General features: G+C 40.0%; 1 protein-coding gene across 6 annotated transcripts; it reads right to left on the reverse strand.

Annotated features, from left to right (window-relative positions):
• Positions 1-2,392: 2,392 nt before the first annotated feature.
• On the reverse strand, positions 2,393-14,369 carry LOC137185759 (TRPM8 channel-associated factor homolog). Of its 6 annotated transcripts, none has more exons than XM_067594102.1 (13): positions 14,274-14,362; positions 12,902-12,973; positions 12,004-12,707; positions 11,567-11,783; positions 10,956-11,247; positions 9,116-9,417; positions 8,748-8,922; positions 8,413-8,507; positions 7,549-7,759; positions 6,597-6,833; positions 5,786-6,003; positions 5,489-5,602; positions 2,393-5,241 (listed from the first exon to the last, which is right to left on the reverse strand). In XM_067594102.1, the coding sequence occupies exons 3-13, from the start codon at positions 12,648-12,650 to the stop codon at positions 4,999-5,001; spliced, it is 2,751 nt and encodes a 916-aa protein (XP_067450203.1). In that variant the 5' UTR covers positions 12,651-12,707; positions 12,902-12,973; positions 14,274-14,362; the 3' UTR covers positions 2,393-4,998. The 6 variants fall into 6 exon arrangements, with proteins under 6 accessions (XP_067450203.1, XP_067450204.1, XP_067450202.1 ...); XM_067594103.1 differs by having other exon boundaries at positions 12,004-12,702; positions 12,902-12,977; positions 14,274-14,360; XM_067594101.1 differs by having other exon boundaries at positions 12,902-12,977; positions 14,274-14,360.
• Between the last annotated feature and the right edge of the window lie 6 nt (positions 14,370-14,375).

Here is a 14,375-nt window from a genome sequence, read left to right on the forward strand (position 1 = left end):
CTCTATCTGTACATTGGACAAAACCTCCCATACTAGGGCTTTATGTCTTCTTGCAGTTTTTTTTGGGTTTTAATCTTGTGTAACATACTTGATTCTTTTCCTTTTTTCTTTACGTTCACTGCAACAAACCTAATTACACCTCAAGACACACAAACAAATTCTGTTGAAAAACCAGCTCATCCTGTTTTGGAACACAGTATGTTGTCTACTTTACTTAGGTCTGCTACCAGTCTGTTTCAAGAAAAATAAGGGTGCAGCTGGACAAGCACTTGTCCCATCCCTGCTATATACGGACACACATGACACCAACCATCATATTGCTGTGCACTCACAAACTCACATTTTTACAATAGTAATATACTCTTTTGGGGTTTTATTTTTTGGGGGGGGGGGTTTTGTTTTGTTTTGTTTTTTGCTTTGTACTGTTTGTTGTGCGGTTGTATGTTTTGATTGTGGGGGACTACAGATGCAAATTAGTTTCGAGCTAACTCCGGTTCAGTGCATCTTTAATGTTTAAAACTGCACACTGCCCCAATCAATAAAAATCAATTCAACAATATATTCTAATCAAATTGAGTACAAAAATGAATACATGAATGACCACTGCAAATGCCAATTGTCCAGTCAATGATGAACTGGACAAGGCTTCTCACTAATGGCAATGTGGTTAAAGTGCTACAGTATTCTGAAATCCAAAAAAGATCTTTTGAAAAAGTACTACACAATAAGAAGTATTATTTTCAGTCAGATATCTGTTTGTTCAGATTTCTTGTGTTATTCTTAGTTAACATAATATATAATATAATAATATTCTGTGATCACAAGAAAAAAATTGAATAATTTTTCATCATGAGACAAAAACAAGTTTTTTATATCAAGATTTTGTTGACAAATGTTGATAAGAAGTATGCAATTGGCAGGTATCTGCTTCACATTCCTGTTTGTGTGCCCTACTTGACCATTGCACCGCAAAACTGATGGATTTAGTCTCATCAAGGGGAGGAGAATCAGGCAGATCAAGGACATGCTTCTTGAGGTATTATAGTTATTTAGACTTATCTTTGAAATGTAAGTTGTTGGCAGTCACTCATGCAAATTGTATTCATTCTTTTCCCCCTTTTTCTTAAATAGTACAATGCAATTGAAGTATGCAGAGAAGTAGCCACCCCCTGCCATTCGTGTACCTTGAAGAGAAGGAAGAGTCATGGTTCTGTCACTGACCCCAGAGACTCTTGAGTTCCTGAGTTGCCATTGTCCATCAGTCCATTGGATGCCCTTAGACTTTTTGTCTTTTTTGTGAAGTGTGGACTGTGTGGGAGAGGGTTTATTTTCAGTTGGACTTTCAGAATGACCATCTGATATATATTACTTTTGTTGCCTTTTGGTTATATGGTATTGCTCATTGATATGCTGGGTTGTATTAAGAGTATTGTGTTTTCTGGGTTTTGGTTTTCTGTTGCTCTGTGTTTCCCTTGTGTGTTCCTTCACTCCTCCTGTGTTCATGTGCTCCTCCTCTTACCTGCCCTGCATTACCCTGTTAGCCCCGCCCTGCTCTGTGTTTCCCTCCTATCAGCTCCCAGCCTGCCCTTGTGTCCAGTCACCTGTTCCCCATTGGCTCATCAGTTCAGTTTGTATTTTAGCCCTGGTTTTATGTTCAGTCTCTGTTGGATCCTTTGTTCTGTTCCATTGAGTTTGCTCTTCTATGTTCAGCCTGTTTTGTCATGTTTTTGTAGTCAGTTCTGTTCAACCAAGCCAGCTTCTGTTTTTTCATGCCCAGCCTTGAGAATAAAGGTTTTCTTTAACCTTGCATTTTGGTCTCTGCATTTGGGTCCACCTGCTCCCCAACTGTTACAGAAGGATCCAACCAGCCATGGACCAAGCTGAGACAGACCTGCATGCTGTTCCTTCCACACCAGCCCTTCCAGCTCAGATGACTCTGAGTTTTTCTGCTATCAGGCATCCAAGACTGCAAGCCATAATTCATCTAGCCACCAGCATACTGACCACCAACCATTCTGACCAGCTTCTTTTTTTTTCCTGCCCAGCCTCGAGAATAAAGGTTTTCTTCAACCTAGTGTTGCACCTTGGCTACAAGTTTGGCTATCAGCAATAATTAATGATTGTCAAAGATAACTATTAATTATTAAAATCAATAGAAATTATTAATACGAATTAATAACAGGGCACCACCCTGGAGTCAGGGAAAAAGATTTCCAATTCAGTCTCAAAATTTACTAAGCTATCAATTTGAAACTCTGATTAATAATTAACTTAATAACTGTAACCAAAATTACCATAATAATAGCCAGTTAAGGTTGAGGGATTTTGGAGTTCTTTGCAGAGCAGAGGTTGGCAAAACTCATTCTTGTGCAACATTAAAACAGACAGCATGTATATCAAAAAGCATTTATTAAGAAAAGGTAAAAGAGCAAAACACACAACATTAATCTAGCTAAATGTACCTATATACAAGTGTGTGTATGTGTATGTGTGGGGAAAACAATAGCAAGATAGCTTAAGTCAAAGATGGCATGCACACACAATAGGGCTGACAAAGAGAACTACACAGACAAAAGGCCAGAACATGTGATTTCTTGAGACCAAGTGTGCTGCCAGAAGTGTGCAAAGTTGGGTTTTAAACCTCTAAACTGTGTGGTTCTCTGTTTAAGGCCATTTGGTGAGGGCTAAAGGTGTCAGGTTAGGAAGAGGTTAGTTGCATGCAAGGCCTAGTTACCTGAGGTAACGTGTGTTAAGCATGCTAACATTAACTTGGCAGTGTGACTGTGCAATAACCTGACCATCACAAGAAGGACATCACAACAATAGTTCAATGAATAACCTTAGCCAAATTAATATTAAAATGTACAGTACATTGATTGAGTTAAACATTCATGCTTAGCCGTTCTATGCTACACTATATGTTGCTAGTGTGTCAGGCTGAGAAGAGTTTGGCTCCAAGGGGCCAGTGAGACCCAACACTTGCATTTCGGCCTCTGCATTTGGATCCACCTGCTTCGCAACTGTGACAGGAAGAGGACCTTTTCAAGGAGTATGGTGTAAGTAATTCAACATCTTGAAAAAAATTAAATCCACACTGAGCACAGTGTAAACACACAGGCTAGAAAACTGCTCCTGCACTGCCCCCTGGTGGTTCAAATTCTTCAGCATATTGCATTCTGGCAGGGCAGATCACAACCCTGGTATCAGCCCGCAATGTACTGAGCACTTCCATTTTCTTTAGAAACTGAAAATGTGTTTGTTAGTATATTATTAAAGGTGATTTCTAGTTTATCACAACTTGGGTTAGATGTGTTAACTAAACCTTTAGTTTGGCTTTAAAACTGAAAGTGAGTGCACCCAAAATCCTGGCTATAAAACTGTGCACACATAACTAGGGTAAGTATGGTATGTCAAAGCTGATAATTATTGAATTAAAATATAAAAATTAATTTTACTGTTTTCCTTACTTTTCACTTACAAATAAGTTTCTTGACCCACCTTGGTTTACTGATGTTTCAGAGTTTTCAGATCTCAGTAATTATTGAATAGCATATTAAGTTATTTAATAATTAGGAATGATGGAAAAAAAACTGCAAAAATAAGACCAAAGTTGTGATAATCAGTAATTTCCCTTTAATGGAAACTAGAAACTGCTTTAGACAGTGAACTTGTGAATAAGTTGCAGGCATCAATTTTGAGCCATTGAAAACCCTCTTAGAAATCTATTTCAGTAAAGCAGCCCAATATGGTCATAGAATACTATTTTATTTATGTAATAAATAAAAATATGTTAAAATGTGTTATCTTACCATTATTAGTGTAAATCAGTTTAAGTTATTTGATAGTTATTTTTTGTCACACTTATTGTTTCTTTAGCTCATTTGATGAGTGTGTGTGCGTAAGGGTTAAAATAGAATAAAGGATGGCTCCATTGATCAACTAAATCCACTAGTCTAAAAAGTCAGCAGTAATCATCCAAATCATTATCTCTAACACACTAACCTTCTTATGTTTATTTACAAGGACATGGAAGAGTGAAAATTCCCATCATCAGTGACCAGTCCACCCCAGGATCTGGACAATTTACATTTGTGGTGTTGTGTTTTTTTTTTTTTTTAAAGATTTAAATATCATGTGTTGAAATACAGATAGTGCAGTGCAAAATAAAAGTTAACTGACTAACAATTTTGTTGCTGAATGAACAACTTGTGTTCATAGTTATGGTCATTAAGTACATGATACTTAAATATTTCTTTTGAATATTGTTTAAAAACTAGTAATTATTATGAATAACCAACTTAGGTACTTTTGTTTATGTTGCCAATTATTAAGTACCCAGTAATTAAAAATACCTTTGATTGCAGGGGAAAAGCTAATTCCCCTAACTCATTGTAGTTTGTTGGTTCAACATAATTTCACCAGAGGTTGTCATTTGTTTGTTGTTTTTTGTTTTTTTTGTTGAGCCAAAACAATTGATTTTAGAGTGTGGTAGAGGTGTATATTAAATATTTATTTGTATATTCTGCATTAACAGTAAAGGCAAATATCAATATAGTTACATTAACGACTCTTCCATCTTAAAAAGGCTAAGTACTCAGTAGTGTTGGGCTGGAGAAATAAAATGAAGCAGCTGCTTTATTATTGGTATCAGTATTAAAGCTGCATTAACAAACCAAACTGTTTCACTGTTTTCCTAACTAATCATCAAAATTAAAGTCTAGTCTACCTGATAAAATTTGTGTTGGATCAATGACCTCTTGGTCAAAGATGATCATACTCATCGGTAGAGTGATAAATTGAGCAACATATTTTTAAAAGCTGTATATGCATGTCAACTATGTAACCAGTGTTTCTTCTTTTAAAATAGTGCAAAACATATGGTTAGAAACAACAACAAAAAGAAAACAAAATGTCAGTAAATTGACAAATCCTGTAAATTTGAATAGATTGACTCATTAAACCCCTCTCTCTGCACTTGAATCTGCAGCAGTCTACAGTTCAGCCATACTGGATCATGGGGTGGTCACTCCAGGGAGGCAGGTTGGAGAGCTTCTCCTCTGTGGCTGTTTCTATGGGCCAGCCCCAGGCTTTAAAGAATCCAGACAGGTTCATCTCCACAGTCTGAGAGAAAGTCTCAGCATACAGGTTCATCTTTCCTTTGTTGTCTTTGGGAAAGTTGCTCATCTTGTGGTAGGCAGCAAACACCTTCTTAAAGGCATCCCAGCCAAACTTTTCCTGGAGCTACATGGAAGGAGAAAGAAGTAGAGGGGGGGTGAAACAGAAGTATTGCTGTCTCTCCATTTTCATCCATCAATATTTTTGTTGTCTGGTGTGTAATGAGCTTTGTTAAACCCTCACAGGGTCAGATGGGACTAGAGTCTTATTTGCATTCATGTTTGCCGGTGTGTGATCCTGTTTAAAAAGTGACTCCAGTATGATCCAAACATAGTTTCTCTGCAGAATGTGATATACAGTAATTCCCTCTCACCTGCATATATGTCTCCAGGGCGACCCACATGTGCCAGCTGCTGAGTTTCATGCCCCCCTTAGCATACTCCTCTGCTCGATGGTTTCGCTTTTCTGAAGTCATATTTGGATGAGCCTGCATTGAGCAAGACAAAAGTAAGGGATTGTGAAAGAATATAATCCCATTGAAACGCTAAATATTTTTCTAAACATATGATAAAAATGAGGAATTGTCTTTTGTGGTGTCTACTGATATAAAAATGTGTTATAATACACGTTAAGAACTATTTTGTTTTGTCAAAAAAAGGATTTACTCCACCTTTGCCCTGTTGATCCCCAGCACCTGTTCATGCACATACACTGACCAGAGGTTGCATGTACACTCTGTGGTGTGAGATGGGAACTCCCAGCAGCCTCTCTGTTGGTTGTGTCCAAGCTCATGGATGGGGCCCCACAGGCCTTTATCTTGTTCAGTGCTGACCAGCTCAGCTGCTGTAGCCTTATGTGCCATGATGGGATAACCTGCATGCATCCAACCTGGACAGAGGAAAATTAGAAAAAACAAACAGTGTTATAGCAATGAATCTTTAGGGTTTCATAGCAATGGTACCGAAACATTATAGAACTTCACATTGGAGTGTAAGTGCATGCAATGAGAGCAAAGCAAAAAATGCATGCTTCATATTACCATGTGTTGTTACAAAACTTCTCAGTCAATTTATGATTTTAAAATGTAAATGTTGCAATTTTGAACCAAAAACATTGTCATTGTCAGTAGGTTATGCATATGATGTCTTCTGATGTCCCTAAGAGTTATAATTTATTTTAATTTTTTTTCAGTCTACTGTATATGGCAAACACAATATTCTAAGCGCATCGGTTAGCACTTTTGCATGGACTTGGCATGTTATCACAAATTCTCTCTGGGTTTGGTGACTTGGAAAATCTAATTTGCCTGTAGAAGTGAAATGTGAGCGTGAATGGTTGTCTGTCTATATATTTTAGCCCTTTAATAGACTTTCGACCTGTCCATGGTGTACGCTGCCTCTTGCCCAGTGAATGTTGGGACAAACTCTATCTCGCTGTGGCTCTCAATGGGATAAAGCAAACAAGGGCCGAGACACATTTACCATGGGAAATTTGCACATCTGCTACAAATCGCTCTTTGCGAGGAAATTTGTGTGGTATGACAGCCAGGTCAGCGATCCCTCTCATGATGGCGTCCCAGCGCGCTGCCAACTCATTGGGGCGATCCAGGTTCCGAACAACATCTGATGGTACAGTCAGGATGATGTTCTCAAACTCCAGCTCTGCCCAGGGTGAGGGAGCTGTGCGCAACAAGGACCAATCAGCTGGTGTTGTCACGCCTGAAAAGAACAAAAGGATGAGTGTATCCAGAACTGAGTATTAAATTATTACTGTGTCCTCTTGTCAAGAACTAGGTTTCCAAGAAAACATCTTTACAATGACTGGCTTTCGTTAATAGCTAAATTCCTTAAGAATGTACGGTAGATACTAGATTTATACTGTAACTATAACTACTGTAAAACAATGATATTATAGAGAAAATCATCATCGTGGTAGCCAGGCTGCAAACAGGTCCACGAAATACGGATGCAAATTATATAAATGCCTATAATCCAGAAAGGACTGTGTGGAGCACAAACAGAGAGTATGGGCATCCATTCAACACCATGGCCACAATCTGTTGAAAATCCTCATCCATTCTTTCAGTGGTTTGTTTAACACCAACCATGACCCCGTAAGACTTAACAGATAATGTAGTACAAAGCAGGGCACATGCAGATGCTGTTGTTTAGCAAACCTTGTACACTGACTTAGGGCAGTAGTTAAATTGTTACCTGGATCTATGTTTGAGGTACCCTTTCATAAATTGAAATTATTTTGCTTGAATTGTCCCAACACCAGTTATGTTTGATGTGAACTAATGAGATTGCTTTAAACAGGATATTCCCAAGAAAACGTATTCATCCCCTACTACACTGGATAAATATCACTACATGTCTTCCATTGACCCCATGAGAACATACAAACACTACCGTTCACCCACAACAGACTCACCAGATTTATAATATGGTGCAGGTACAGCCATTTGCACTATGACCTCTACCCCCTCCACCTGGGTTTTGGGTGGGGCCACCAGGTAGATGAGTCCCCCCCACAGGTTCCACACCTGCATCATCTCTGTGGTAACAGGAAATCGCTCATGAACACAGGGTGCTCTTTTCAACTCTGCAGCGTTGAGATAGTCTGTTTGACAACCTATCTGGATCTGAAGAAAAGATGAAATATGTTATATAAGTACAGTTTGCACTAGAAATAAAAGGATTCAAGGCTGCAAAGATGGATAGATGGATATGGCAACGACTGCAACAAACTGCATCCAAGGACTGAATGACCTGAGAGGACTGAATGACTTGTACTATCTCCCACAAAGTAGTTTCCTCCTCTGAATTTTGGGATAATTTATCTCTGGGGGGAATGGACACCTGGGCATTAAAGAATGGGCAGATGGGGACTTAGAACCAAAGCAGCTTCCCAGATGTTTTGGTGATATTACGCTCCTTAGGGGACTGCAGTGAACAAACAAGGCCAGGACTGGGTAGGAGAGGGTGATGGGGACAGATGTTGACAGTGGTGCCTGCTCCACAACATGTAGGGGGCGCAGCCTATTGCAGCCACATGGAGTGAGGCTGGGCTATATATTGGAGGTGGGGCCTGCTGCCACTGCAGAGTTTGGGCTGGACTAGGAAAGATGTTAGTGGCAGAGCCAAGCAGCTGCTGGGGGCAGGTGCCTGCTACCTCTGCAGGGTGTAGGGCTGGACCTCCACTGAGGGCAGGGACATAACATATACATACATATATACATATAAACCCACTAAGAAACACATTGAAATGAATAATTATTTGATTTTTGTACAGTACCTTCCATTCCTTGTTGACAATCACTGCTGGTATGGATATGTAGGTCTTCATACCAGGAGAGAGGTAGAGACCTGTACTGATCCACTCCTCCCCTCCTGGCAGACACACACATGCAACACAGCGAAGGTTATACTCATTGATATTAAGACATTTAAAATCTACAAGACATATTTCCCTTTCTCCTTCTTAACGATGTCTGACGATTAATTCAATGTAATAGCACAAGCATTACTGCAACATATTAAACTTGTGCATTGTTTTCAAAGTGTGCACATACTGTATATAAGTTGAATAAAAAACAGTTCACATATTTGTTTATGATAATGAGGTCTGACCTGCTGTATTAGCATTGATTTTGATCCTGTGGTTATAAACAACTGGCATCAACGGGTTATGCTTGATGAGGTAAGGCAGGAGGTCATCAGGATCTGGGCAAACCTTATATACCTCTGCCCCCACGCTGAGGAGTAGGTGGTCTTTGGGACTCTTCACAGGGCAGCTATCACACACCTTGAAAGAAAACAACTAGTGAATATCATAAAAGAGGTTGCTCTAACAATTGGATGAGAATAATAATCATATACAATGGCTATGGTGTACAATATGCTTTGGCACATCTCTGTATCACCAAAAGCCACCAAAGCTTTGTGTTGTTCCACTTAAATATACTGTATAAATTGTTCATGTTATTTTGTCTACTCACTTGAGGCATGTCTGAACTCTTTAAGATGTCAGTGAGGGTGGACACCACCTGTTTATAGGAGGAGCAGTCATGAGCCTGCATGCGCAAGTAGTTGGCACAGTCCTCGCCCAGTTTTTTAAGGCATTTCTCCTCATGCTCGGTAAGTTCCTTCCCCTTGGTTACATGACCAGCAAAGCGGCCCAGAAGGTGGCGGAAGTGGTAGGTGTCTTTGATGGCCTGGCTGGGCACAGGGGCCTTGTAGCAACCTCCTCCAATTGTTGTCCCCAACAGGCTCAAGCCCATTTTGTTCAGGATCTTGTTCCCTGAAAGTACAACCAGTATTTTTTGGTTTCAATCCCCAGAAAGCCCAAATTTGGTTGTGATATTCAGATAATTTTAGGTTTAAATTTATGCAGGTCAGTTTATTATTTAAAAAGCAGTAATCTTTTAATAACCAATTTGTTTATGTTCTTTTGCCTCTCTGTGACATCACACCACCTCTTCTGCATTAGGATATTTTCATTTTGTATGTTTGCATTTCTTATTGTTCCCACCTGCCCTCATGATGCCCTCAGTGTTCTCCTCTGCTTGCCTGACTCCCTCATCCGCTGCAGTTCATATGATTAATTACCCTCCATTGTGTGCTTGCTGTATATGTACACCACCCGCCTATATATACTGTGCATTCCCTCTGTGCATTCACCTTTACCAGAATGTATTGTCTGCCCTATCTTCTTGCCTTCCTGCTGGTTGTCAACCCCTAATGTTTTATTTTCAGTTTAGCTATGCATCTTCATGTCTGCTTTTTGGGATTCTACCGCAGCTCAGCCCTTAGAGAAAGCTCTGGCCCAAATGACACCTGTCAGCCCCATCTAACCCGATGTACTGGAGATGACAGGTTCTGCTTTGGACTGGTTCCACTTCAACCTCAACAGTGCAGTTCCTGGTTCCTGTGCCTCATATCGCTATGCCCATTCTTCAGACCCCTATACTTAACCTACAAATTCTAGCAGTCATTCCAAGCAGCATGTGACATAGGCTTCTTGCGGTTGGTCACTGAGCCAGCAATACCTATGATGAGTCAGTCAGAAAGCTTCTCTGAGCTCTGGTGAGCATAATTTGTGGGCCTTTGGCATGACATACTCCATTGTTCTCATAAACAGCCTGAACCCAAAAAACTCATATCACCTGGGTCACTAGTTCCCCAAGCCCTTTGCATACCAATCTCCCATTTTTCTACTGTTGCCCAATGCTCCAAACCTGATCCAACCTCCCCTTCACCCCAGTGCTCATAGGCTCCTGCTGTTACAAACAAGACTTCTCTGCCACTGGGCCACTGTTTACATTCAGCCACCAGCTTAACTTGAAGTTGGTAAAAGTAGCAAATTTCCATGTTATACGGGATTATTGTGGCTGTTTGCTGCTGTGGGCTATTGGAACCCCTGGACCCAAGTAAGTCATATTATCTGGGCCAGGACTGCCCAGTTCCCCAAGGGGCCCACTCTACAGTTTCTGTACAATTGCCTAGTGCTCCTGCCTCCCTGCTGCTCAGCACTTTGGCTTCACTTCAAATAATGTTTCCATTCCAACAGCCAGTTTTGCTTGAAGTTATCCAACCAGCAACTGCTGATACTGGTGTATCCCTATGTAATGATTCTGTAGTTTCCTGAGTGTTCCTGAACCTGAATGTATGTATTTGCCAGTGTGTATGTAGTAGTTTTGAGTTGTGCCTGATATGTGGAATCACCTAGTACATTATCACACCAACATGCACATTTAGAGAGTCAGCAGGCATCATGTTATATTATCATGGGATGAACTGGGCAGTATATAATCAAACTCTTGTGGTGCATTATCATACCTGAGAAATCTGTCAATGGATTCTGCCCATGGTGTGTCTGAGCCCAGTACCAGGCATGCCCACCAATCAGCAGGCCTCCCCCCTCTGCCACAAAGTCTTGGATTTCCTCCACATGTTGGTCACTGTATGCTGTACACACAAATACACTTAGGTCTTTCCTGAAGTTTGTCTTCTCACACTTTAACCCTGATTTTCTGAGAATGTTGAGGGCATGATCCGGCACTACACCAACAACCCCCTGTCGACCTTCATCCAACCAATGAATGACATTGTTCCAAAAAGGTGCCAGCGTCTGTGATAAAGGGAGTTATTGCAAGATAGGCAGTAGTTTATCAACAACACAAAAAATTTGGCAGATAAGCACAAATCTCATTAATTACCACACTGCAGATAGTCAAATACTGGTGGCAAGAAGTATATGTAACAAAATACAAAGTAATCATATTTGCTGTCTGAGATCATTACTATCTATGACATGATACCTTTTATACCTAGATTATACAACACCCACATGAACAAATTCTCGTAATGTGCTCAATTTTGACTAAGACAGATTTTTATTCATTTAATGAAATTCTAATTCTAAAACCAATTTTAAATGTAGACTTTACCTCTCGTCCCAGAAATCCTTCATGTGACACAACAATGACCCGTCCCTGCCCATAATAGGCTCCTGCCAGGAATGCCCGCCCATCACCTGTTGTCCCAATGGGAAAGGCTAGTGGGCCATGAACCAGAACCTCAGAAGCTATTGCTCCACCCTGGATGTCAAACTCTGACACCTCCTGGAGTAAGAACTCCAAGTCGTCCTCAAAATCTTTACCAATACTTTATTAGACAAGAAAGAAAAGGAGATGGAAAGAGCGGTGCCTAATATGAGATACAGTGTATTAGTGTATTAATTATTCATTATAAATAAAAACTAATTTTTATCAATCACATTTTTAAAATCTTAAAATCTTTTAAGTACATTAATGCATAATACATATAAAATATGTATTACAATTATTATAATAAATGAAATGAGAGAAGTACAGTATTTACTCACACTACAGCCATCCAGGAGGATGGGATCTGAGGGTAGACAGGCAGGCACTCTACGTCACCCAAATGCTCAGAGAAGTAGATCCCTGCCACACCAGACACCTTATTCCCTATGAATTGAAGCAGCGTGTTTTCCTTAGGATGATCTGCAGCCCAGCTCCATGCCTGTCCGGCTATCAGCACTCCTCCTCCAGCTTTCAGAAACGCCACCAGCTGCTTTGCGTCTGCACCCACGCTGTAGGCATCTGTCACATACACGCCAACCTTTAGATTGTCACTAAAGGCCTCCACAACTTTGGCTTGGAAGCTGGATCTGCTGAGATTATCAGCAACTCCCTTGACGTTCTTTTGGACCCCCACAGACAGGTTTTCAGATCCATCTCCTCTCAGCCAGTTCAGAGCGTTCTCTACCAGAGCAGGAAAGGTGGTCAGGTAACCCTCATGACCCAAGACCACAATCCTTCCACGGCCGTACAGAGAGGCAGCCATCAGGACCTGACCTCGGCTGTTCATTGCTAAAGGAAAGGCATGGTCTCCGATCAGAACCAGATCACTGGGAACACAGGGACCACAGAAGTCCAGCTCTTTCAAGCCTCTTGTCAGGGACAAGTAGGCCCCTTCGTGGTGAGTTTGGGGGGGCTTGGTGGTCATGGTAACAATGATCAATTCTCTGAAAGTTGGGTGGAGAGCAGGATGGCAGAATCTGTCCTTTGGGAATACAAAGAGAGACAGAAATAAAAACAGCTAAAGTACAATTGATGGTTAATGTGTTACACATCTGTAACAATAAAATTATAACAACAAAATGTTAATGTGCAGCTCTCCACCTGGTACCACCGAGGCCCAAGAGGAGGTTTTAATTACAACCAAACACTAGAAGAACAAAGTGATTTTCTATTTACCTTGAAGTTAAGTTGGCTTTCTGTTTGTATTATTAAACAACAGTATTCCAAAAAGGCAATCCACCAAGGACACTATCTGACAGGAGAGAAGAGGGAGTATAAAGGAGAGCAAGAGAGGGAATGAGTATTTCAGTGGAAATGACAAGAATAGGAGGGACATTAGTAAGTACAACCCAGTGACAGACTATTAATGACGACCAAGATCAAATATTAGTAGACAGTATGGACAACACCCTCCTGCCAACACTCTCTGTGTGTGAACAGCATAATGCTTTACACATGCAGTTTTGGATGGAGATACACCCTGGCTGTGAATGTACAAGAAACTTGCTTATCCAGTTAGCTTAAGTCAATATTTGTGAAAGTTAAGAACACAGCAAAACATTTGGAATATTAAATAAACCAGTTAGCACATTTGTGGTTTTGTTTCTTAAACAAACTTTTTTTAAAAAAATCTGTGTCTACACTTTGTGATATATCCTGGTTTGGAAAAGTAACTCTGTTTACAAGTAGCTGCAATCCAGAGAGGAATTAAATATGTACACAAATGTGACAGAAACAGGATTAGGAAAACTAAAATTAGGAAAAAATAATTCACAAGATCAGTCAAAATAATCACTGCCAGTAGAGGGCTGTATCCAAAATGTCAATTTGTATTCATTTGTAATGGCATATATGTAAGTATTATGCGCATTTTTTGCATCTTTTTTTGACATTGCATAGGCAGACTAAATGATTAGTCGATCAATCACAAATCAATTAACTGATGATGATTTATGCCTATAGATGAAGTGTATCACAGCCTATTTTATTTTTGTTTAGACCATCACCTCATCTTTAGTGTCTGTGTTGTCTGATTTTCAAAGACATTTAACACATTAAAAGTGTCAGTTATAAAGGTATAAAAGTGTCATGAAGATATAGCCTATAACAATGTGATATGCAGCCTCTAAAGCAAATAAACTTGAGTACACTTCTAAAGAAAGCTGGTTTCTCGCACTACCCTGCATCAGTAACAAAACCTAGTCATCCTGTTTTAGGCTACACTTTATTAATCTGTTTCTCATCAAAACATTAGACATTAAGTATAATAAAGAGGAAAGGTGATAAACAGGTATATTTCTAATAAGACTGAATCAGTGCGAAGAGAACCATTTAGCTCAAACCATGTATGAAAGTAGCTAATTTACCATCTATTCCTATTTCCTCCTAGTCTTAGTTTCTTCCTACTTTTTCCTACTTGTCCGACTGGCTGGTTGGACAAGCTAATAAGTGACGCACCCGTTTACTGTACTGCGCAACGTTCAAAACCCAAACTCCTTAAAATGTAACACTCGTGTAATTACCAAAAAAAGACATGAAGAAAACAAACCGAATCTGTGGTCCTCCGTGAGATGACACGCGTCAACAAACCATGTCACAGGATTGTGATGGAAGGCGGACTTGTGTGTGGTATCCCGGAAAATTTTAAGAT

This window comes from Thunnus thynnus, chromosome 7, assembly GCF_963924715.1.
Source record: "Thunnus thynnus chromosome 7, fThuThy2.1, whole genome shotgun sequence".
Lineage (NCBI taxonomy): Eukaryota > Metazoa > Chordata > Actinopteri > Scombriformes > Scombridae > Thunnus > Thunnus thynnus.